The 26,171-nt window shown below is 37.7% G+C and overlaps 1 protein-coding gene across 1 annotated transcript in view; it reads left to right on the top strand.

Moving 5' to 3' along the window:
- Positions 1-3,753: 3,753 nt before the first annotated feature.
- Positions 3,754-26,171, top strand: part of MMRN1 (multimerin 1) — a 43,832-nt gene continuing 21,414 nt past the window's right edge. Inside the window, exons 1-5 of the mRNA XM_059665431.1 lie at positions 3,754-4,433; positions 13,805-13,924; positions 16,513-16,619; positions 24,122-24,211; positions 25,448-25,621. Coding sequence (XP_059521414.1) covers positions 3,853-4,433; positions 13,805-13,924; positions 16,513-16,619; positions 24,122-24,211; positions 25,448-25,621 — 1,072 coding nt within the window. The 5' untranslated portion in view covers positions 3,754-3,852. The remainder of the gene's footprint in view (positions 4,434-13,804; positions 13,925-16,512; positions 16,620-24,121; positions 24,212-25,447; positions 25,622-26,171) is intronic.

Below are 26,171 nucleotides of genomic sequence, written 5' to 3'. Positions count from 1 at the left end.
CTCTCTCTGTGTCTCTCCAAGTACCTCCACTCTCTCTAAAAGTCAGTGGAAAAATATCCTTGGGTGAAGATTAATAAACAAAAATTATTCATTTGCCTCATAATTTTTTATTATATGAGAGGCATTATGAGTAAAATAACTTAGTAAATAATATTTACCTCAGAGAAAGGAATACCCCTTTTCCTGTCAGGCCTCCAATGCAGGGGCTGAGTCACCCCAATTTGTAGTCGAACTAGGTCTAATTAAAACTCAAGTTATTGCAGCCTTAATTAGTTTTAACTCATCACAGTCTTTAAATACTTTGAGAATATGATCAGGATTTACCTTTTAATTAAACTTGAGATCTGAGCAATGCAATGCTCCAGAGAGTTCTTTATCCTTTACAATAGAGCTTTCTAACCTTTGTGTGGTAAAAGGACTAAACTTAAGATGCAATATTATGTACTGCCTTGACATGTGAAATAAGAGAGCCTCAGATGTCCTTAACCACAAGTTCCCTTCCCCACTCTGCTCCAGTGGATAAGGTCCCCCAGCCAAAGAATCTTCCTTATCAAAGGGACCAGGCACAGTGTCTGCTTAATAAACATTTTTGTTTTTTCTTGTGATTAGAAAATTATAAGGCAAGAAAATAAACCTTTTATCTCATCACTTAGAACTCATTTTACAATATATATTCCATCCTATGTTTACTAATATGGTACAATGAAAAATGACAAAAACCTGCTGATAGCATATAATATAGTGAGTTACATAGTTTCTTTTTTATAAAATAACTAGAGGTGACTAAACGGCAATAGGTTAAAACATAATTAAATAGAAACCATCTAGCGGGCAATGGGTGTGTAGCAGAATGGATAGAGTGCAAGTATACAAAACTCTGATGCTATAGTTCAATCCAAGGGTAGTATTTAGAGTAGCTAGAAGAATGGATTGAGTATTCATTCTTCAGGCTGTAATCCCAGGAATATGGTTTTCCTTAATTGTTATTTGATGAGCATTAATGAGTTTCAGAAAGCAGAATTTAAGATTAGGCCTCTGGCAGTATTTGAAGTACTAATAGTTTGTGTCTTCAACTAGCGGATAACCCATACATCTAAAACCATCAAACGAGCTGGGGATTCTCTGGGGAGTTACAGCTAAGAGAGCTGAGTGGATTGGTGCCTTTTGATCACAAGGTCCTTGTAAGCTGGATTAAGGGTAACTGAAAGTCATTATTGGTCAATACCTTACAAGAGGCAAAATGAATTACTTAGCTCAGTTCAGTGTGTGTGTGTGTGTGTGTGTGTGTGTGTGTGTGTGTGTGTTTAATCTTTACTGTTGTAAGTAATACATGATGTCCCCCTTTCCCCCAATTGACCCCTTCTAGCCTGCCCTGGCCCCTCCCCAGGTCTTCACCACCCTATTGTCTATGTCCATGGTTTATGCATATATCAGTTCAGTTTTTATTACCATTGAGAGCTGTTTATTTGTTATTAATTGTAAATCCAATGAGTGACCCTCTACCACTAAAGTTCATTTGTCCTGAGCAGGATCAAGATTTTTTTCTTCAAAACATATGTGCACCATTATTCCAGCTTTTTCTTACACTTTTAGAATAGCCTATTTAACTATGAAAATGGATTTAAAATTGTATGCTATTAAATGAAAAAATTTACTTGGGTTTTTCTCAATTACTATTCTTCTCAAAGCTAAAGGCAGTTAGTTGCCTATGTCTTTTTCAGATAAAGAATCTAGAATGTTTTTTCCTTAGGACTAAAAACCATGTTTGTGCTTTGAAAATTGTGCAGTTTCTTTGCTGCTTTTAGTAACTAATTACTCCCTGGATTGTCTGTGCTGGACATTTTTGCTCTTTTACAAATGGAAGGTTTGTGGGATTTTTCTGTGGTATATCTGAGAATTAGATATTTTGTACTCCCTATCAAATTCAATTGGAGTTGCTGCTGATTAATGTGCTTTAGTTTAAATAACCTTATATTATATATTCTCTAATATGTTAAAAATTTACTCATAGAAATGAATGGCGAAGACTAAGGAGGAGAAAAAGTACTAAGACCAAGTAGTTAGTAATTCATCGAAAAAAATAAGGCCTTGTTGCTAATCCTGGTGTCCTGTATCCAGGATTAGGGACAAAAGTATGTCTGTAATAATACATAACCAAACAGGTTACTAGGTTTTACATTTTCCAATTCTGAAAGAAAACATTACATGACTAAATATTTAGCAAGTGCTTAATGCTTGCTACAGAGGTTGACAGGAATAGTAATTACATATGGATCTAGTTTTCAGATAAGACATAATAGAACATAAGCAAATAAAAGCCAAGGATATATTTATTCTCCTTTGTAATCTCAGTACCTAAGAAAGTGCCTTGCTGAAGCCAACTTAGGGTTTGAGTAATTATTGAATGAATGTTATTTATGTAGTAGAAGCCCATTGCATGAAGATTCACGCACTAGGCCTTCCTTCCCCTGGCTGCCGGCACCGGTTTTCCTCTGGCACCTGGGACCCAGGCCTTTGGTCTGGCCAGAACAGAGAAGCCAAGCCTCTTCAGTCTTCAGTCTTCAGTCTTCAGTCTTCAGTCTTCAGTCTTTAGTCTTCACTCCAGCCAGAGCCTTCAGTCTTCACTCTGCGCCTGTGTATGCAAATTAACTGCCATCATTGTTGGGCTAATTTGCATACACATCCTGATTGGCTGGTGGGCATAGTGGAGTGACACCAATTTGCATGTTTCTCTTTTATTAGTGTAGATACTAAGTCTCCTGTGGAACTTTTTATGGATGAGAGAGCTTAATTGAAGTCTGAGAATCAGAGATTTGATAGAGTGGCGAGATCACAAATCCCATAAAGCATATCTACTAGAAAAACAGTCATAGAAAAGCGTTTGATCAATTTAGTTCTCTATTTCTTACAGTTAGTATACTTTTGTACTACAAAAAAAGTGCAAAAGCATTATATATGATCCAATTTTATTGTATTCTCATGTGACTTCACATTTTCTTCATGCATTCCTTACTGGCAAAATACTAATTACCCCCAACCACTAGATGATCAGAATTAGAAAATAGAGTAAGTAAAATTCTGATTATTCAACTCATTAATTAATTAGTTCTGGTAAACATTCTGAGAGCAAAATTTAAAGTGAAATTCCTTACATACCTGTATGCTTTTTTTTTTATTACTGATAATTCAGATTAACTTCACGTAATGCTACAGATGAAGTGTATTTATAAAAATGGGTTAATTTTTTTCCCATTAACTTAGCCTGTGATGTGTGAAAGGGCAGAGACACAGCACAAAACAGTTTTTGTTTATATGTGTGCATGTGTATAAGCACTTGAATAAAAGGTGGCTCTTTGGATGGGGCACAGTGGGAAAGAAGGGTGACAATTTTTCTCTCTCAATATCCTTGTGTAGTAGAACAAAATGGTAACCTCTTTCATTCAGTACATCCAAACAGGTTCCACGCTCCCCATTGTCAACATGAAGCTCCTCTTCAAAATGAGCAACAGGTGAAGCTTCGGTGTACCTACGGGAAGCCAAGTTACTTCATGTTTTTCTCATGGGTTTTCCTGGTAACAATTGCCTGTGTTTTCCCATTTGCCCTTAGCCTCGTCAGAAACCCTTCTCGCTTCCATAGATCCATCCTACCAGAGGTCACAGATCACACCGAACCTACAGAAACAGGAAATCAGACTTCCTGAGTCCACTTCAAAACACAGAAACCTGTTTCCTTTGCACATCTCACATTGGCCAAGCCCTGTCTTAGCGGAGTCAGTGTGGAAGCAGCCGTTGAAAAGGCAGACGGACTCACTCCCCAGTTTCACATGAGCTTTCTTGCTTCAAACTACTGAGATGAAGGGAGCAAGGCTATTTGTCCTGCTCTCCAGTATATGGAGTGGGGGCTTCGGGCTTAACCACACCACGCAGACTTGGACTACGCCCGAGGATGAAAACTCCCAGAAGAAGATGACCTCTGCTTCGGTTCCTCTAAATCAACCACAGAGTCACCGAATGCTGCCAACCACTCAGATCATGGCAGCTGAGGTGGCCCCTGAGACAAGAACCTCAGAAGAAGGTGTCCTAAAAGCAGCCTCGCTTCCCTCAGAGACCAGCGCGGCTCCTGCGGGTGTGAGCCGCCCGGCCCCCACATCCACAGAGGAGCCGGAGGAAAGGGTGCTGCAGCTACGAACTCTGGCCCCGCTGACCAAATCTAGCAGCAAGTTCAGCCCTGGAGCCGACTCGGTGGTCCTTGCCAACTCCACGCTGAAATTTCTTCAGAGCTTTGCCAGCAAGTCGAATCAAGTGACTTCTCTCAACTCGGTTGGTGGCCTGGGAAATCGATCCCCACGGGAAACATATCTCAGCAGAGGTGACACCAGTGAAAGCCAGAGAACCAACTATCAACAGTCAAGCTTTGAGACAACGAGAGGGAAGTAAGATGCATTCTTTCCTTCTTTCCCCCCTAACTATAAGGTCTGTAAGATTGCAAGCTAACAGTTCAAGTATCTCTCCCAGAAAATAATTTTATATCTTAGGTGAAAGTGGACCATATTTCAGTTAGACAGTGCAATTAAGTGTTACCTTATCTAATGGAGAAAGGATGAACAAACAACATGCAACAATTCTGTTTTAATTGAAGTTGTCAAAGTCACTTACAGAGGTATTTTTATTTGGGATAATTACTAACAAAGAATATAACACCACAGTGACTGTGAGTTCAGTTCATTCAACTCAAGGGTATCGTTGGTTGTGCTCAGAATTACACCCACAACATGAAAGGAAAAAAAAACACGTCAATATAGTTGGGATGTGAACAGATTTTAAAAATTGAAACAGCCTGGTGCTGTGGAACACATACAGTTATCAAGATCAAACTAAGTAGTCGTGGGTTGGAATCCTGGTTCCCATACTATCTAGATTCATAACTTTGAGCAAGTCAGTTGATCTCCCTGAACCTCAGTTTCTTCATATGTGAAATACAGAGGTTGTGGAAGAAGTACAAATAAAACCTGGTTGATTTGGGCTAACTAATTTGAGATAATTTGGGATTTAAAAAAATAACATATTTTTTCCTACTGCTTTTGGAATTTTATAGTGATTCCAAATAAAAGGAATACGTATATCTATAGGATTTTTTTTTCTGGCATATTTTTTTGCATTGTTCACTCTCTCTCATCTTAGCACACAGTCACTCCTGGCTACATCAGAGCTGTGTGTGGTTTCCTGTCTAGCAGAGTGGATGTTTGTCAGTGACCAAGCACTTTGAAATAGGCAGGATAAAAAGAAGAAATTAGGATTAAGGCATTTATGCATTGAGTAATTGCTTGCTGGGGACTTGATCTGTCCACAGCATGGTGCTTGTGCTGAAGGTGAAAGAATGAACACAAACTCCCATTGTCCTGCTCTCATGGATTCTACAGACCAGTGGGAAGGGTATGAGAAGGAAAAACTGAATAAAAAATGCATTAAAATGGTGATAAGCATTCTGAATGAAGCTTATGAGAAAATACAGGAGGGTGCATGGCCTACAAGGGAGGTGAGCAATCCTTCCCTGAGAGGATAATAGGTGAAATGAGGTACTGGTATACATCAACTGCTTACTTAACTTCTCCCACAACTACAGCCCCTGCATGCACATACTTGAATTTAAATCTTCACCGTCTCAGTGATGGCTAGTTTCATAATTCAAAACCTTGGATATGTTATTTTTTTAATATATTTTTATTGACTTCAGAGAGGAAGGGAGAGGGAGAGATAGAAACATCAATGATGAGAGAGAATCATTGATCGGCTGCTTCCTAAACACCCCACCCACACTGGGGATTAAGGCCACAACCCAGGCATGTGCCCTGACTGGGAATTGAACCATGACTTCCTGATTCATAGTTCAATGCTCAACCACTGAGTCATGCCAGCTGGACCCTTGGATATATTCTTGACATTTTCTTTCCCTCTATCCTTTAACAAAGAAAAAAATAATCTTCTTAGTATCTCCTCCAATATATTCCAGATTTCTCAGCTTTTCTCCACCTTCACTACACCATCCTGTTCCTAGTCTCTATTATTTAACTTGTCCATATCTCCACCCTTGTCTTCTGTAATCCATGCTCCACAGAAGTAGGAGATTTTAAAAAACTTTTTATTGAATAGATTTGACATGACATTGTTTAAATTTAAGGTGTTTAAACTTTTAAAACATTTTATTAGTGTATTTCATTGGACATATGACTTCATCTATTGTGGCCTATTACAAGAAAGGAAAGTATGACAGCATTATTTCTTAGAATTTTTAGATTTACATATCTCTTAGACTTAGGAATTTTTTTTTACTATATGTCAATTTTTTGCATATTTAAAATGAAACTGTCCAACCAATACTGACTGAAAGATACCATTCATTTCAAAATATATTCTTGATTGCAAAGATGTGTATCTTAAAATCTGTGAATTTTATATTTTGCTTACATGCTCAAAATTACTCAGTAGCTTTGCATTACATTTAGAATAAAATGCTGAATTCTCACCAGGGATCACAGATCTTACTTGACCTGAGCTTGCCTATCTTTATGATCTCACTAGAGGCCCGGTACACGAATTCATACATGGTGGGGGAGGGACCACGGGAGGTTGGCCGCTGGCCTCGAGAAGGGAGCCAGCCCTCAGCCCCCCTGGGAACCACCCCCAACCACCACCAACCACCCCCAGTTTCCCATCCCAGCCCAGGACTGAAGGCCCGGGCTGGGACGGGAGAGGAGGGGACGGGAGAGGAGGCGATGGTCACCAGGCTGGGCACAGAAGAAACAGATGCTGGATACCAATACCCCTGTTGGTGCCCCACCACCATGCGGTTCCCTGCCTCCCCCCCTCCTCCTTCCTTTGCCACTGTGCCGCCACCACGGCGGGCAGCCCCCGGGGAAGGGAGAGGATGGGAACGAGACAAACCCTTGTGACTTTCTATAGATCTCAGTGAGGGAGCTGCTCTGCTATGTACAAAAGCCCGACCCAGAAGCAGGTTTAGCACCAGGAGCCAATGCGGGCTGGCCGGCTGTGTGGAGGGGCCATGGAAGGTTGGCTGTAGGAATGCACTGACCACCAGCTCCTGAATTGAGCATCTGCCTCCCGGTGGTCAACGGGTCATTCCAGTCATTCGGTCTAACAGTCGCTTAGGCTTTTATATATACAGTGGGGCCTTGACTTACGAGTTTAATTCGTTCTGTGGCAGAGCTCGTAACTCAAATTACTCGTATGTCAAATCTTAAAGTGAACGAGTGAGACACGTGATGCTGGGCTGATGTTGTGGCGTTCACTGTGACGTTTGCTGTGCCAACTAGCGGTGGGGTATCTGAAGCTAGCTGGTTACCTGAATTTTAGCTCATAACTCAAAGCAAAAAAATCAGCCTGAGAGATGGCTCATATCTCGAAAAACTCGTTAGTTGGGACACTCGTAAGTCAAGGCCCCACTGTATATAGATCTTCCATTAGGATCCATGCTCACTCCACTTCACTTCCTCCAGCCACACTGGCCTTCTTTCTGGTTGCTGAGCATGTCAAATTAACATGCATCTCAAGGAAACTGTCTGCTCACTCTTGCTAGAATGCTCTTCCTTCAGTATTTAGAATGAAGGACTTCTTTTCCTCATGAAACTGCAACTTTAATGTCCCTCCTCAGAGACCTTGCTGACTACTCCGTGTAAAGTTGCCATCCTTATTTTATCACCCTTATTTTTTTTCATAGCGCTATTTAAAATTATTGGGTCTACGTATGTAAACAGTTGTGTATTTTATGTCTTTTAACAGTAGAACATACATCCCATAAAAATAGGAACCTTGCCTTTCTTATTTACTATTCTATTCACTGCATACAACAGTGCCAGCCACATAGAAAGAACTCAAAAGAACTCTGTGGATTGTGGATGGACTTGGAGTTTAGAAGGGAGGTCAGCTAGAGATGTAAATTTGGGAAATATAGAAATATACACACTCAATTGTGAAGGTTTTATTGTGTGTACTTTTTTCTTTTTCTTTTTTAATAAATGGGACAAGAGAGAGGGGGCAAAAACCAGAGCTAGCCCAGAGAGTCTTCCACCTTTTTTTGGTTTTATTTTATATAAAGGATGGTCATAAATATGGTAAAGAGTTAATGAAAGGGCCAGAAGGAAAATAAAAGTCAAATATGAAACAACATAAATATTTTATTTGATGAGTTTAATAACTTGGTTTCTTTTAGAATTTCATTTATTTATTCTTTTTAATATAAGCTACACTTACTTGTTGTATGTACAAGTAAGTGGCTTATGTCAAATGAATTATGACTTCTAGTATAATATGTAAAATTATAAGTTCTATAAGTCTTTTATTAGACTACATGTAGATATGACAAATCTGATCAATAAAATTCATCTGTTGTCTTAGTCCATTCAGGCTGCTGTAACAAAATAACACACTCAGTGGCTTGCGAACAACAGACATTTATTTCTCACGGTTCTGGAAGCTGGAAGCCTGAGGCCAGGCTGCCAGCATCATTGGGTGAGAGCCTTTTCCAGGTCCCAAGCTTTTCATTGTATCCTCCTATGGTGGAAGAGTGAAGGGTATCTCTAGGGCCTCTTTTATAAGGGCATCAATCCCATCATGAGGGAGTGGCCTCATGACCTAACCATCTCCAACCCCCCAATTCTAAGTCTATCATATTGGGCACTTATGAATTTCAACATATGAATTTGGGGGAGGAAGGACACAATATTCAATTTATAGCATGTGTAGTTTGCAAAATTATTGTCAAGCCTATTAGCATCCAAAGGGAATTATTCTCACATGCTGTAAAAAGAGAACCATACCATTATATTAAATATTATTTTTTTATTTCCTTGGATAACAAATGTCTACCCTGTTATTACCAACAGTGAAAACTAATACTAAATAGAGTATAAGCTGTATCTTAATTTTCCTCATTGTTTCCTCTTTTTTTTTAATTCTCTTGACATTTCTACTCAGTAAATTGCTACTGAATATTTAAGTATATGTGCTAGAATTTAACAAGTATTTAGTGCAGTTGATTAAATGAGAATTTTTTTTGTATTTCCACACCTGTTTTTTAATACAAAAATACTATTTTGAAATGTGTTATTTAAGAGAAAACGCTAAGAGTCAATTTTCAGGAACAACAGGATTATGTGTAGGATTAAGCATCACAGCCTCTTAGCCAGCCTTTCCCCAGGCTTTGTGGTCTGCACACTGGGAAAGCCTGCCATCTTCTGGAACACAAACAGCTTGCAGTGTCCCTGAATATGTTGAATTCACAGTGTGGGGGAAAGAAACAGAAAAAGAAAACTCGGTAAAATAAAACATATTTGTGTAAAAGGTTGTACTAATAATTTTAAAGTGGTTACTTATAAAATATGTTATACATATAACAAAGTTTGGGGTTTCTAAAATGTGTCAATCAAAAATATAGTAGATTGTGTATTTATAATGCTTCTCTTAGTTCATTATCCACAAGACTTCACATTGGATAAGTCAGATTAGACTCCTTTTTCTGCCTCCTATTTCTGCAAAATCGGCTCATGTTCATAAATAACCAAAGATGTCTGCTTTTCCCTAGAAAAAAAAAAGACCTTTTACCTATTAACTTGGAAAAATCAAAGAATCAATACAAGCTTTTTTTTTTTTTTTAGTACATGTTGCTGCACAAAAGCAATGGTGTTATTACCCATAAAGAGAATCCCAGATGCAGTCTGCTGCTTGCAGGGGTACCACCCCATGGAAAGCTAACCACTTCAAAGTACCTGCTCTCCATGCACATAATCCGATTGGAAAAATACAAAGGATTTCTAGATTTAAGCAAAATGCTTGTCTGGGATCATTACATTTATCTTATTCTGCCTGTCACCATTTTACCATGCTTAATTTTCTATTTTTAAACATATTTCTTGATAATTTGACTTTAAAATTGTATTTCCATTTTTAACATCATAGCATAAACCTAATTACAAGTCACACCAGGGGTTCTATGGATAATTCTTCTATTTTATACCAGACCAGAGATTTCCGGGTCATGAGCAATCTGCTGCTATGTTTTTTGCCTACTCAGCTATTTTAGTCATGAGTCTGTTTTACTACTTAGAATTTTAATAGCTAGTGACCCTGTTATTTATTCTCATAATCTATCTATCTATCTATCTATCTATCTATCTATCTATCTATCTATCTATCATCTATCTATCATTTTTCAAAAATCAGAATATGTAGAATTAGTGGTACTTATCATTTTCCTGCCTCATATTCCAGCCTCAATAGTCATTCAGCTAATGTTCATGTGACATACAACTGTGCATCGGTTGAAATTCATCGTTCGCTGCAATTAGGATAATCAATGGATTTGCATGGGGAATCTAAGTTTTTAAAATATCCCTGTATGTGTTTCTCTTAAATTTAAATCTTTCTCCTTTTTATATCTTGCTTTTGCCAGTTCTTTGTTTCACATTATTTTTGCAAGTACTGCCATACTTTCACAAAATGTACAGTGTCTTTTTATGTCTTCATGGAACTGAATTTTTAAACTTCTCCTTCAAAACAACCTGGCACAATAAGATATATGGTGCTCAATTTATCTGCCTTGGAAGGATGAATGACTGAGTCAGCTTTACTTGTAGAAGACCATTTGGTCCTAAGAAGCCTAAATATTCCAAAGCAGATGATTACTAACTTTAGTTGCTTTACCCTGGGAAAACTGGGTTCCCTCTTTAACACTCAGGGTGATTTCTGCATTCTTTTAATTATTTTTATTTTTAAGCAGAATAGATTCCTTAATACTGATTTAGAGACATACATCTCATCTCATATTGATTTGCACTTGTAGTGGTTCGATTTCACAGTCATATAACATTTCTTTCAGTATACGTTTTGTAAATCAGCTCTGCTCTCTCGGAGGCGGGGGTGGGGGTGGGGGGAGAACAAACCAAAGTCATAGGTGAGAGGAAAAAATATAAATTAAATGTAACAAGACACATATTTACAATGAAACAAATAATCAAAATAGAAAAGGAGAAGAAAAAATAGCAATATCCAATCATTCAACCTATAATTATTGAGGACTTTCTCTAGTTTGCTATAGGATATTTTTATGATAAAATAACTGGTATTGCAACCAGGAATAAGGCTTCTCCCTCTTTTCAAGCACAGCGTGGTATTCAGCCCAAGATGCAAGAGTACCCCAAGGTTGATCTTTAAAATGACCTGTCCCATGTTTTATTTAACTTTTCCCACATATTCTAACCTCCTCAGCAGCCCCACACTCAGAGCTCTGTTTTCTTCACCCAGTATTATCTTTCTTTTAAGGTTTACCCAAAGATGCATTTTAAAAACTGTTCCCAGGCAGAAAATTAGATTGAATATGGAGTTCAAATCATGCATGTGTGTCCCTTTCTCTCAAGAATCCTATTGCTGTGTTGTCTTTGTCCAACACCTGAAAAATATTGTTATACTAGAGACCCTGTCTGTGCCCTCTTGCAATCTGGGACCCCTCGGGGGATGTTGGACTGCCAGTTTCAGCCTGATCCCTTCAGGCCAGGCTGAGGGACCCGATCAGTGCACGAATTCATGCACTGGGCCTCTAAGTATGCATATAGGATCTTTGGTTAATCTCTTCCCACCCTCCCCCCACCCCCTTCCCTCTGAGATTCATCAGTCTGCTCCATGTTTCCATGCCTGTGAGTTGAGCATCTGCCTCCTGGTAGTCAGTGCATGTCATAGCTACCTGTCAAACGGTTGGCCGGTGCCTTAGGTTTTTCTATATATAGATACTAGAGGCCCAGTACACAAAATTTGTGCATGGGGGAGGGGATCCCTCAGCCTGGCCTGTACCCTCTCCAATCTGGGATTCCTCTTGCAATCTGGAACCAGATTGGCTCCTAACTGCTCACTTGCCTGCCTGATCCCCCTAACTGCCTAACTGCTCTCCCCTGCTGGCCTGATAGCCCTAACTACCTGACTGCTCTCCCCTCCTGGCTTAATCACCCTAACTGCCTAACTGCCACCTTCTCCCTTCTTCTGCGGTGCTGTCCTTCTCCCTTCTCCCTTCTGCCTTCTCCTGTGATGCCTTCTCCCATGGCCTCTGCAAAAGGGACCATGGTGCTGGACTGGCCCTCACAGCCTCTGCGGCTGCGGGTCCTCAGTCCTTGCAGCCACTGTGGCCTTGTCTGGAAGGACGTCCAGAAGATGTCTGGTCTAATTAGCATATTACCCTTTTATTAGTATAGACTAGAGGCTCAGTGCACGAAATCGTGCATGGGTGGGGTCCCTCTGGGTAGTCTGCAGGGATCAGCCAAAACCCGCAGTCCAATGCTGCCTGCAGCTCCTACCTGCTGCTCCTGCTCATCCCGGCCTACTGTGCCTGCCACAGGCTCACGCCCAGTAAGTTCTGATCCAGAGAGGCTTGCGCTGTTGCAGCACCACTCACCAGCCATGAGCCCTGCATCTGGTGCCCTCCCAAGGGGAGTGGCATGTGGGATTGGGCTGAAACCTGCTCTCCGACATCCCCCGAAGGGTCCTGGATAGCGAGAGGGCACAGGCCAGTCTTAGGGACCCCACTGGTGCACAATCGGGCCAGGGAAGGACCACAGGAGGGCTCCAGGGTGTGTCCAGCCCATTTTGCTCAGTTCTGATCAGCTGGACCCCAACAGCAAGCTAACCTACTGGTCGGAGTGTCTACCCCTGGTGGTCAGTGCACATCATCGTGAGTGGTTGACCAGCATTAGCATATCATTAGCATATTATGCTTTGATTGGTTATTAGGTTGTTCTGCCGTTCGGTTTATTTGCATATTACCCTTTTATTAGTATAGATACCTTGTCCAGCTTTATAGTTTTTACCAAGGGAAGGTAAATCTGGTGCTTTTGTTGTGGCCATAACCAGAAATATCTGGAATTTATGTTTTCAGTTTATTTCATAAGACATTATAAAATAAGCTTATTTACTTGTATCAAACTAAGGTTTGATTAAAAATGCATTGATTCTATAGAGTAAATTGATGAGAATTGATATCTTTACATTGGCTCTTCCTGTCAATGAACATAAGATACTGGATTTTTTTCAGACTTTTCAATAAAGCTTACAATATTCATATATTAAATCTCACATTTTTTGTTGGATGTAACAAGGTATTATTTTTGCTAATGCATACAGTATTTTTAAAAATTTGTTGTTGGTACATTGAACTGTAACTGATTTTAAAGATGTGGCTAAACTTTTCATTAATTATAAAAATGTTTATGTTGATCTTACCCACATTGCTGAACTCTCTTATTAATTGAAATCATTTGCATCTAAACTATTTCATTTTTTCTTTATTCATAGTCATATCATCTGCAGCTCAAAAGAGTTATTTTTTTCCTCTTTTTGATCCTTACACCATTTATTTCTTTACTTCTGTCTTACTGCACATTATGATATAGAGGTAATGAACTTAGATGTGGATCTCCAATCTTGGTCCTAATATTGGTACTTGTCATAAGAGCAATCTTGGATTTTGACTTAGCTTACAGCCAAACAACACAGGTTTTGGTTTTACTTCTGATTTATGCTTAATTTACTTTGATCTTACAGTGTTTCTTTATTTCCCACAAGTACAGCAATGCAGTAACAGATGTAGTTTCTATCCTCTCTAGATATTTTAAAGCTAGACATCAATATTTCAAGGTATCTGATCTTCTGCACTAGCACAGAAATAGATATAGTTCTATGAAAATAATTTTGATAAAAGGAATTCTTTGACAGTGATTTTTCCTAACAAAAATGATCTCTTCCTTAGGAATTGGTGTGCTTATGTGCACACCAGATTGTCTCCCACAGTGGTACTGGACAACCAAGTCACTCACGTCCCGAGTGGGAGAAGGCCTTGTGGCTGGAACAGTGGGCTCTGTCCCCAGAGGTATGTCATGGTTCTTGAAAATAGTAATTTCTTGCATCAAAATTGTGTATGGCCTGGAATATATATGGAGAAAGTTAATCATCTCAAATACATATATATAGTAGGGTCATCACATTAAACTATATGTATGATCATGGATAAGTAAAATTCAGATACTACTAATACTTGCCTAGATAGGTGTTTTTATAATATGTGAGATAATGCAGGGCTATACTTATACTAGTATCTTTAATAAATGTTCACTCTCATGCTTGTTTCTTTTTTTTTACTACTGCTATTACGTTTATTCTGTAACCTTATCAACAATCCCAGCCTTCATTTCCTTATGAAATTCACACACAGCTTTAGCGGTTTATTGATAAGTTCCCTTTCATTACGGGTTAGAGGGACGTCCACAGTGTGGCCGGCTACCAATTGCAGTTATGCATAGTAAAGCAGCTCTGTGGGGCCTTTCTTTGTGTCTATTTCAATGACACGTGTTATTTAGTTTTCATTTTTAAAAAAAACCCTGTAATTGTTCTAATATGTGGGGCTGAGTAACTGATAAATGCTCTGAATTCATACAGTCACCGTAGCTTAGCTGGGGGTATTTCAGAAGAATGCGCAATAAAAACTAAAATTGTTATTCAGGTCATGGTGGCTAATGTTATGCAAATTGTCATACGAATAACTCAGGCAGTGAATCTGACACATCGGCAATCTGGAACAGTGTGCAGTAAGAATACATAAAATCAAGGTGTTGCTTAGTCCCTGAGGAATAGCTACAGTTCATGGTCCAGAGAGCTAAGCACATCTTAGGGAGTTGGGAGAGCTGAGCTCCAGTTCTGCTTTCAGCATCTACTCCCTTTGTGACACTTTCCTTGTCGACATGAGGTACAAAGAATGCCTGGTTAATTCTTTAGTAATGAAAATATTACCACAGAAACATGTATCATCCTGCCCTTCTGAGTTCAAGGTGAGCTTTTTGAATCTCTTTAAATAAACCAGGAATATGTATCTTTATTTTCATCTCTTCCCTTTCTCTACCTTTGAATGGATCTCTCCATTCACTCACTGTTTCAGTGCCAATGCAATGCTTGTCACCTTGTTCATCACATCTGAGCAGCATACGGCAGAAACCCAGTTTGCCAAAGCAGGGACATTGGCTCTGACAATAATGCAGCTAACTGCTTGAGCTCATCCTTATAAACTCGAAGGAGTCCTTTTCCCACCTGCCTCACTTCCTATTTAGCTTTAGCTTCTGGACTGGAGATGTTATTTCACTGGACAAAGTTATTTACTGCATATAATTTACTGAAATAAGCAGAAACAAATGATTAGCCTGCATTTAGAGATAAAATGAGTCTTAGAGATCATCTGAAAATTGAGGAATAACCTCATACATTTTGAATGACCCATTGTTGCAGCAGAAATTAAAATCCAAGTCTCCCAAAGCAAAGCCCAGTCCATTATAATGTATTTCCTCCACATAATAAATAAAGGGTTTATTTATGAAAGTGACTACAGTATTTCCAAGTAGTTGTATATGACAAACACTAGATCATACCAGGGAGGCGAACCCGCACAGCATGGGTGGAAACCCCAGCTTGATTACTTTTAGATATGGGACTTCGAGCAAGTTATTTCATCTCTCTGTTCCACAGCTTCTTCATTAGCAAATTGGGATAATAATACTTTCCTTATAGAACTTCTATGAGAATTAAACAAAATGATATAGGTCCATTTCATAGACCCATTTGATAAATATTAACTAAATACTGAAGTCATGGGGGTAAAAACAATATGGCCAAATTGTATTTATGACTTACATTTACATACCCTGAGCCTACAATTGTGTATTATTCACTATTTATATTGATTCTGGAAATGTTATAGTTTCTAGAATTCCCTTTCATGCTTCCTTCCCAGAAATATTTTATCATGTTAGACCTTTTCCTCTCTCCCCAACCCCTCTCAGAGAAATACTACATGAACAAAATAATATATGGTGTGATTTTAAAATGTGGCTATCATAATTTCAATTAGATTGCTAATATCCAATTTGTTGTAAGTTGTTTGTTATTGATCAGGAGTAAAAAGGATCCCTTTAACTATAACAATATAAGAAATGAGAGTTGGAATAAAACTAAATTGCCTCTATAGACTATGGAAAAATTAGAATTAAAATAACTTTTGGGGAAAAAAAGGAGACATATGTAATACTCTTTGTAATACTTTAAGCAATAAAACAACATTTTAAAAAAAGAGTGTAAACTACAAAAAAAATAACTTTTAACATTGGTTTAGTGAAACGCATTATAAAAGGAAAAGCTATAGTATCTTTAGAAATGTAATGATAGGCATAAATTTAAAATATCAAGTAGTATGACCTTTAACACATTTTTAATGTGTTTAAAGAAATCTCAGTTTGACAATGACATTAATGATAAATATACTCATAATAGTAATGATAATAATCACAACCGATAACGCTTACTGAATGCCTATTATATTTCAGAAATCATCCCAAACGCTTTACATTAATTACTCCAAGTGATAATTGAACATGAGGCAAATAACCCATTTCCTGCAATTCCTCTCCTCTCTAGATCTCAGAGGCTGTCAAGTCCTGTCTACAGGATGCAACATAAAATTGTCACCTCATTGGAATGGAAATGCTGCCCTGGGTTCAGTGGAGCAAAATGTCAGCTGAAAGGTATCATCTCATACTAACTTTGTAATAACAATTAGAGGCATAAACTTCTGAAGAATAAGCAACTGATCCTAGTGAAGAAAAGAGTTGCATTTTCTCTTTTGAATCAGTTAATTAACATGTAACCAAACTATTAGGACTTACCTTTCCAGTGCCCCCTAACTGGGTAGCCATTATAGTACCCTAAAATCTCATAATCTGTCTTTTAAATTCTCCCCTTATTTTTATGTTGGTTTTACACAATGGGTGAATGGAGATCTCATTAAATAGCTTGCTTTTTTTCTTAGCTATGTGCTGTAGAAACATGCCTTATTAAAATACTAGAAATCCCAATTTTTTAAAAATTATCATTAGACATGACCCTATGTAAAATAAAATAAAAACTACACTATTTTTCCAGTTCAATTATTTTAAATAATATTGTCTTTATAAATGAAACTCAGTTTTAAAGAATATATACAAATATGGCGTGAATTATTCTGCTTTTTAAAAAATCCTAATGGAGCCATTTTTTTCAAGTGAGATTATAAGGGTTTTCTGGTAGCAAGATCTGATCAAACACATGGTAGCCTGCTGTGGCCTAACATCCATGCGACTATTATTTTGCTTATGGCTTTAAACAGGTTTCCTTTGAAAAAGAAGATATGGTATCAGCATACATATTTTAAATGAATGAATATTACAAGAAAGGCCATTAGCAGTGGTGGGGAATTCAATCAGCCGTGTAGGAGGCTGTGATTAAAAATTAATGTAAGTGTGGAGAAACCATTATGATTCGTATTTAAAAAAAGAAAATTGTTATACTAGTACAGAAGCTATAGGAAGCCTGCAATTTAGTTAGAGATATTACTTACATATGGTTCTTCTAGCCCAATTCAATGAGAATCTAAAGAGAAATTTCATTGTAATGGTATTTGTTCTGGGTCTGACTTTCAGAGATGTTAAAAATCACAAATCCCTGCCTCCCCAACAAGTTTCCTCCTCACAAGCAAAATAAATTTTATAAAACAAAAATAAAAACTTAATTTAAATTTATATCCTAGGACAGGGGTGGGCAACCCCTGGCACGCGTGCCAAACATGGCACGCCAGTAACATTTGCTGGCATGTGAAACCCTCTCTTATAATCTTCCATTTACAATTTTTTTCTTAATATTGACTCTTTTATTTTTCAGATAAATTCAGTGTAGGTGCATCTTAGATTAATAAATAATTTTACATAACAAGTTATCTTAAAGACCATAGACATGGATTGATAAGAGAGGGGAAGAGCAATTTCTATGCCTCTGCCTTAACTCTCCCTGACTTCCTAGATCCGACCAGTGTTTTGGTTTCATCCACATATGCTTGTGAATCTTTGTTCTCAGTGATGAATTTTGTTAAGTCTCGTAATAGGAGTAGCCTGATGGATGAAAGTAGTAGCTCGTGCATATCTCTGAAGGTCACGAAATATAAACCTGATGTAAAATCTCTGTCATCCATGATGTAGCAGCAAAAGTCCCACTGATAATATCAAACGGTCATGAAGTTTTCTGTCGGACTATCAGTATACGTGTATATATTAAAAAATAAATGTATTTTTCATCATCATATACTGTGTTTTTGTCGCTCGAATGAATTTTATTATTTTTTCAAGGTTCTTTACATACTCACACCTTAAGAAATATCAAGTAGGCGTAACATGTTCTAAAAAAATTAGGGTTGGCACCCAGAAGAATTTTGAGTCAGAGATTTTGCTGGTTTTGGCACGCACTCACAAAAAGGTTGCCCACCCCTGTCCTAGGAGGAAGATCTTTTAAATGATATAAAAGAGATTAATAGGTCAGGGATAAATTAGAGCTGCTAGCAACTATACTCTTTTATGTTTCCTCCTCCACTTGGTACCCTCTGTCTTTTTCTTTTTTCCTCTGTCTTTATAGATCTACCCCATCTGTTAGGAAGGAATCTTGGGATTCAAAATAAGGGAGCAACTCTTACTATGTCTTATTCTGCAACATGCTGTTTATAATATTACTGAACCTCCACACATGCTCTTCTTGAAGTAACTCAGATGTCAAAATTCTGGTAACAAGTTCTAGATTATTAAAAATATCAATCATACTTTCAAGAGAAAACCATTTTTTTAAAAAAAAATGTCTAAGCTAATAGAATTTTGTTGAAAAAAGGAGCATCAAATCCAATGGCAATGTAATAGTTTTAATATATTTTACATTTGTTATACCTTTTTGAGGGTCAAATGGTTTGTCAGAAAGGGACCTAATTTTATATGATACCTGAGATGTGTTTTTGAAATGTCATTAACAACATACTTTTTAAATGAATTTTACAAAATTTGCAATAATGTACTTTTTTAGTAGATGTCTCTAAAATGTTCTGAAGTAGAATAAGGACAGTGTGGCTTTCTCTAATGACACAAAGAACAGAAATTTAAGTTCAAATAATGTTAGATTAGAGAGGAAAAAAGAAAAACTTCTTTGCAAATCTGTTCAAAATAATCCAGTCAGTTTTAGTCAGATCTTCTACACAGGAAAAAGGTAAAAAGGGGAAAAAGGCCTTTTATAAAATTACTAGAGGCCCGGTACACAAAATTAGTGCCTGGGTAGGGTCCCTAGGCTTGGCTGGTGACCAGGGCTGATCAGATTCCCCGCCTCCATGCATCCCTGCCTCCTCTTTCCCTCACTCCCTCCTTGCTCCACCACAGCTGCTGCTGGTCGCCTGCTGTGTTCTGCACTGCCCCCTGGTGGTCAGTGCATGTCACAGTGAGTGATTGAACTCCAGGTCTCCCGGTTGAACTCCTGAGGGGACACTTTGCATATTAGCCTTTTTAAAAAATTATACTTATACTAGAGGCCCTGTGCAAGATTTGTGCATGGGTGGGGTCCCTCAGCCTGGCCAGCTATCGGTGCTGATTAGGGCCATCTCGCCCAGTCCCGATGAGGCCGATCAGGCTGATCGGGGCCGGCCAGCTGGAGAGAGGGACCACAAGAGGTTGGCTGGCCATGGGAAGTTGGCTGCGGGAGCACACTGACCACCAGGGGGCAGCTCTGCATTGAGCATCTTCTGCGTGTCATAGCTACTAGCCGGTTGTCCGGTCATCTGGTTTTAACAGTCACTTAGGCTTTTATATATATAGATACAATCTATCACAGATATTCTAAAATATGTCATGCAGTTATTGGAATGAACTGATTCCTACCATATGTTATGAATATATGAAAATGTTTTATTTCACAAATGCTGTGAAATAATTCAATAAATTATGTAAGAGCTATTGTAATTAACATTTTTAAATGGGGCTTTTCCAATAAGATTATTTTAAAATATTGCTTCAATTAATATGAAATGAGTTATAATATTTAAAATAGAAAAAAACCTTCTATTGCTCATATTTTTGCATATCTAATTCTTCCAGGTAGTGACTAATACTTTTCTCTTTGAGAAAGAAGATTGCCTCCTACACACATATTGTTCAATAAAATTATGATGCATTTTGTCAAAAAAGTCTTTGTTTCTCCAAATTGCCTTATTCAATCTAACTACTAAATCTCAGTAAATCTTTCTGTATGCACTGAACTCCACCTTGCAAGCATTCACTTCATGTTGCAGGGTCAGCTGGACACTGGTCTTGTCAAGCCACACAGGCAGGTTCCTAGGGAAGAGAGAGCAAGCTTTCTCATTACTGAGTTGGCATAATGACTTCCTCCATATGTCTCAAAGGCCTGGGGAAAAAACATCCACCAATAACACTTGTGTAATTTTAAAAAGAAAGAAAAGAAAATTTATCTAATAAGGGAGCTGTTGCTCTTGACACTTGCTGACCTTGCTTGCTTCTCTGAGTCCTTAATCTACCAAGGTCAGAGTTTACAGTGCAAGGAGAAAAAAAAAGAGTAATTGTATTGGGAGAAGAGAATAAAAAGGAAACCTTTCAAAAATATATTGAATTTTTAAAAACTCTGAAGTGCATAAATAACAGCTTTTTTTTTGTTTGTTTGTCTCAGTGTCTCTTAGAAAGGATCAAGAAAAAAAATACAGAAATCGATGTCCTATCGGACAAAGCAAAGGTCTGTGCTTAAGTGCAAGATAAGATAGATTGCCTGGAAAACCTAGGATTTGTGGCAGTCCTTGTGGTAGAGAATACATATGGGAAGACAGAAAGATTGCTAAGTGAAAAAAATAAAGCGCATCGATCAAATGGGAACTTTATCACAGGAGAGTAACTGACTCCACTGCCAGAGATTCTAGCAGCACTTCTCCACCAGCTGAATCCCATGAATAAATTGGGATGAATGCAAGTTGAACTCCAGTCAACAAACAGAGCTAGAAAAAGATAACGCAAACAATTGAATTTGTTAAACAGGCAGTTAAAGTTTTTAACAGCATTGGCAGGGACCCCATCCAATGAGTTTCAGAGAAAAGAGGTTCATATGACAATTGTATCCAAAGATCTTTGTGTGGTGCTTACTAATTGTTTTTGTTTGTTTGTTTGTTTGTTTTTACCTTAGGAGTACAATTTTCTCAGCTATTTCCTCCTATCACAATAAATTTAAAAACTATAGCTAAGAGTAAATGGAAAGTTTAGTGCACACACACAATCACACTAGTTTTTTGTCATGCAATATTTAAAGTATTTTTCCAATTACACTTTCTTTTAAATCCGTCTTTTTAAAATTCCACAAAATTATGGAGGAAAATGTTCTCATTTCATATATATTATGTTTCCACATAATGAGGAGTGAATCTCCAAAGATCAGTGTTCAAGAAAACTAAAGACTTTCACTTGATACTTCTATGTATTATTCTTTATCCCTTTCAATTTCTTTCTAAAGAAAATTACTTGTCATTGATTTATTTTTTTCTAATCTGCTTTTATTTAACTTTTATTTCTAATCTGCTGATTCACTCCAGTATGTCACATTCTATTCTCTTGTTTGCAGTGCAATAGCATTTTTCCAGATCACATGAAGAAAATTTATTTGAAATTCTTTTGACCCTAAGGTCAATAGAAAATTAGATTTTACCTCTTCATTTATCTCCTTTCTATTCTTGACACTTGACCTTATACCCAGGTTTGTTTTCACTTCTTGCATATTCAGGATCTTGCCTGGACTGCGTGGCATAGAGAGAACTATGAGGATAAAGTGCCCTCACTCAAATATGACTCTAGGAGACCTAAAATGCCCACATGATCTTGTGAGTGTGTGTGTGTGTGTGTGTATGTGTGTGTGTGTGTGATTTCCTGCTTTGCCAGTCCTTCTCAAATGCAGAAGGAAACTATATGATATGCAGTGTTGTAATCTCCACAATCAGAGGACAACGTGCAATACAAAGAGTGAGATAAAGACATCTGATTTCATTAGAATATAATGCAACATAAAACAATGCCTTACTATTTGTAATAAAGCTTTAGCAGAGTTTTGAGCCTCTAGAAATAAACCTTATGTAAAATTCCTGTGATTTTGTTGAAGTCACTTTACTTCAGTCAGGGACATTAATACCTAAACCAATCTGCCCCTTGATTATGAGGATAGGGTGGGAGGGGTCAGGGGCCATATTCAAACATTTAACAACCAATTCAGTTGTTATTTTGTATATTAAAAGATGTTCCAGCCCTAACCGGTTTGGCTCAGTGGATAGAGCATCGGCCTTCGGAATGAAAGGTCCCAGGTTCGATTCCGGTCAAGGGCATGTACCTTGGTTGCGGGCACATCCCCAGTAGGAGGTGTGTAGAAGGCAGTTGATCGATGTTTCTCTCTCATCGATGTTTTTAACTCTCTATCCCCCTCCTTTCCTCTCTGTAAAAAAATCAATAAAATATATTTTAAAAAAAGATGTTCCAGACTAACAAATATTAATAATTTATTATAAATTCTTGAATAATATTTATGGAAAAATATTATGTACTAACAAGTAAACTAAAGTAAGCATCAAACAACTTGCTAATTCTGCTAAAACACTGAATGCTTCATAAAGACTCTAGTGCACAACATGGACCAGAAACTGTTAGCTCTGGAAATATTTCTCAGATGTTATTACAATAGGAATTCCATTCATCATGTATTCTACAAGACATGCTTGAGAGAGAGAGAGAGAGAGAGAGAGAAAGAGAGAGAGAGAGAGAGAGAGAGAGAGAGAGAGAGAGAGAAATCTATGTGAGAGAGAAGCATCAATCGGTTGCCTTCTGTACATGCCCCGACTGGGGATAGAACCCACAACCCAGATATGTGCCCTGACTAGGAATTGAACCAGCAACCTTTCAATGCACAGAATGACACTCAACCAACTGAGCCACTCGGGCTGGGTGAAAATTAATACTTTCCACCACATACCGCAGCCCCCAAATAAGTCCACTTTTTCCCAAGCTTTAGATTGTCTTCTTCAACCAAATATATCAATGATTATATAGGACTTTCTATAACACAGCAGGATGAGGGGATGGACAAAATAAAAACATAAACCTTGGGCATGAATGGAAATTCATTAATTTAGCTCAATGCTCTGAAGAAAAACAATGCAAAATTCGGTCTAACATAAGAGACTAACTAAAATTAACGCCAAATATGCTTTCTATGGAGTGAAGATGTATTGTCGCAGCCACATAGGCCTGGAGAGCATAATTACCACGTGCTGTTTCATGGTAAAGAGGTGAAGTTTCATTGGTACATAATTTCACATGGGAAGAAGTACAGACACCAAACACTTGTTTTCTCGTGTCTGATATGCAGACTTCAATGAATAAAATAGTTCATTAGAAGTCTGAAAATTACAGACAGGCATTACTTAATATAGTCAATATTTTAATGTCTTCCTTTAAATTGTTTTCCCCAATGAAAAATTTATATTGTCATTCAAAATAGTATTTGATTTATGGGAAATATAAGTGATTTTTTAACAGAGATTTATGTCATAAGACTTTCAATTTTCTGAAATTTTACTGATTTTGCAGGTTGGCCCCCTTGAGACGAGCTCTGTAATAGTTTACTTTTACTTGCAGTTCTTACGTTTTGAGCCTATGCGTTTCTTAAAAATCTGGGGAAAACCCAGTTAAATGGCCTACTACTTAAACAGATATTCTTTCAGTAAGGAATCATAGCTCTCCCTTATTTCCAAGTAGACACCAGTTGGAAATCGCATTGTTAAACATGTAATCTTGTGGCAGAAAATTATAAAACTGCTATGGCTTTTAGCACAGCCGATTTTAAAGTTTCCTCAATTATGCAGGCAGTTTAAGCCTGCCTGTTCACAGCTTCTCCAGACTACCAACCACGTTCGTCTAAAAGGAGATCTGAATGTTTTTTCAGAGCACAATTAGGGCCCCGCACTTCCAAGATCAGCGGGGTCGCAGGCTGCCCTATGGATGGGGGCGGAGCAGCTTACGCTGCAATGGTCCAGGCATGCTTCAGTAGACAGGGAAACGAACGTCAGCCACATTATTGCTCAGGACTGGAAAAAGAAAATGAGGCAGCCCCCATGTTTAACTCTCTCTCCTCTCTTTTTGCTTCTGTCTAGCCCAGGAACAGCAGCAGTTGATACACACCAACCAGGCTGAGAGTCACGCAGCTATTGGCGAAGAAACAGCCGAGCAGCAGCAAGATCCAGGTCACAGATTGCAATAGCTATCATCCCTAACCCAATTATTGTCAACGCTATTTAGGACAACTTCCAAACGGGACATCACTTGGTCAAATGTCTGATGACGACACATTAACACACCTCTGAACCCTTTTCTATTGGTGCTGTATGTTGGGCGAATCTTTGGCTGAGATGGCGGTTCCCTGCCTGAATTACTCTGTGTGCAAACACAGGAGGAGAATAAAAATGCCACCACATGTTTCAAAAATAAAATCAAACTTTTGTCCTCCAAAGAGTGCAGTCATGGAAGAATCTTGACATGGGAGGAATGGCTTGATTCCTTTTGAGGGAGCTAAGCAGGCTTCCTTCCATTGGTGATACAGATCAAGAAGGGGTGTTGATCACTGACTAGGGAAAAGCATTGTGACTAAGAGCTAACAAGAATCTCTTGTTAATCCAAAGTGGTCCTATTACATATTTTCTCATCTTCCTAATCATAAACACTTTACCATTTCTTTTAGGCTCAACTTTATCTGGTAGAAACATAGGTTGATTACTGATAAAAACATCTCTTCACTGTATTTGGCGTAGTTATACAAAATCAGGCAGTCAAATTAAGGTGATCTCTTTAAGAATGCAGGTGAATATATCTTAGAAATTGTACTCTAAATTTTTAAGGCATTGAAATTCAGTATCTTCATAAAATATCATAAAATCCTCCTTGAATTATTGAAGTGCCTTTGAAAGGCATGAACAGTAGCACTGCTAATAAAGTGATTTAAGCTAAAATCTATCTCTCATTAAAAAATACCTCAGTAGAGAATACTTCTCAGAATATAAATGCATCTACATACTTATATGTATACAGCTACATGTACTTAATGCTGGAGCATTGGATTTGAAAGTAGAAGATGAGGCATTAGCTCTGTAATCTTAAGCAAGTTATTTTGTTTTTCTGACCCTGAATTTCTTCATCTATTGAGACTTTAGCAAAAACTCTTTGTTGTTAAAAAAAAAAAAAGACTAAAAATTCTGGGCATAGTTAAAAGATTTTAGAAACCTAAGCTGATATAATACTTTGACGAATTTCTACCCCTAAATAGTGTAAAATTCAGTTTGCCATTTGCTAAGTGCATGTAGCCTATACCTTTAAATATACAGTGCAAACATGATTTGTTTGAATTATCTTTACGCCTATCATAAAATTTAAAAGGTTTTAAATATGTGTTTTTCAATGTTTCCAATGTTCTCTTCTCCATACAGCAGTGACACAAAAAATGACTGACCAGCTGAACCAGCAGGCAGTAAAACTGACCCTTCTGCAGAAGAGGATTGACAGCATTTCTCTGGCTGTGGCCGATGTCAGGGGCACGTTCTCCTCCCTAGAAGAGAAAATCAATGAAGATAAAGGGAGGGAATTTCAATCTTTTCTAAAAGGTAAAACAAAATAAATTATTCATTCAGTTAAGACAAAAGGCAAATAACTCATTTATCTTTTCTCATATCACTTTGGTATTTTGCTTTAGATTGGGTGGTATATCAGTCTAATATATATTTTAATAAGCTGTTTTTAAATCACTTAATTTATGAAACAATTTGGAATATCTAAATATTTTTCACCATGTAGTCAAATCTTTGACTGAATGTTTCATCTGATTTATTGACATTATGTGCTTAGTTATAGCCTAACTGGTATTTCTTTATAGTTAAAATAAATTTAACTATGAGTCATATTTATTTTCATTCTGATTTTTAGTTCAGGATAAAGATGAGGTTAAGGAATGATTAACAAGGTAGCTAGATACATGGTTGTCTCAATAATATTGCTGAAGGTATTGAGGATAAATCTGAAGTGCATTATACCCCAGAAATTATCTAGCTTCTGGAATATAATAAATAAAATATATTCTAAAATATCTCAGGTCAGAGAAATAATTTTTTATAAATGTGAATCAGCTTTGTCTGAATTTTGTGCCTTTAAAACAGC

This window comes from Myotis daubentonii, chromosome 1 (genome assembly GCF_963259705.1).
Source record: "Myotis daubentonii chromosome 1, mMyoDau2.1, whole genome shotgun sequence".
Lineage (NCBI taxonomy): Eukaryota > Metazoa > Chordata > Mammalia > Chiroptera > Vespertilionidae > Myotis > Myotis daubentonii.
Note: the sequence above shows the minus strand (reverse complement) of the source record. Positions and strands in the feature narration are given on the sequence as shown.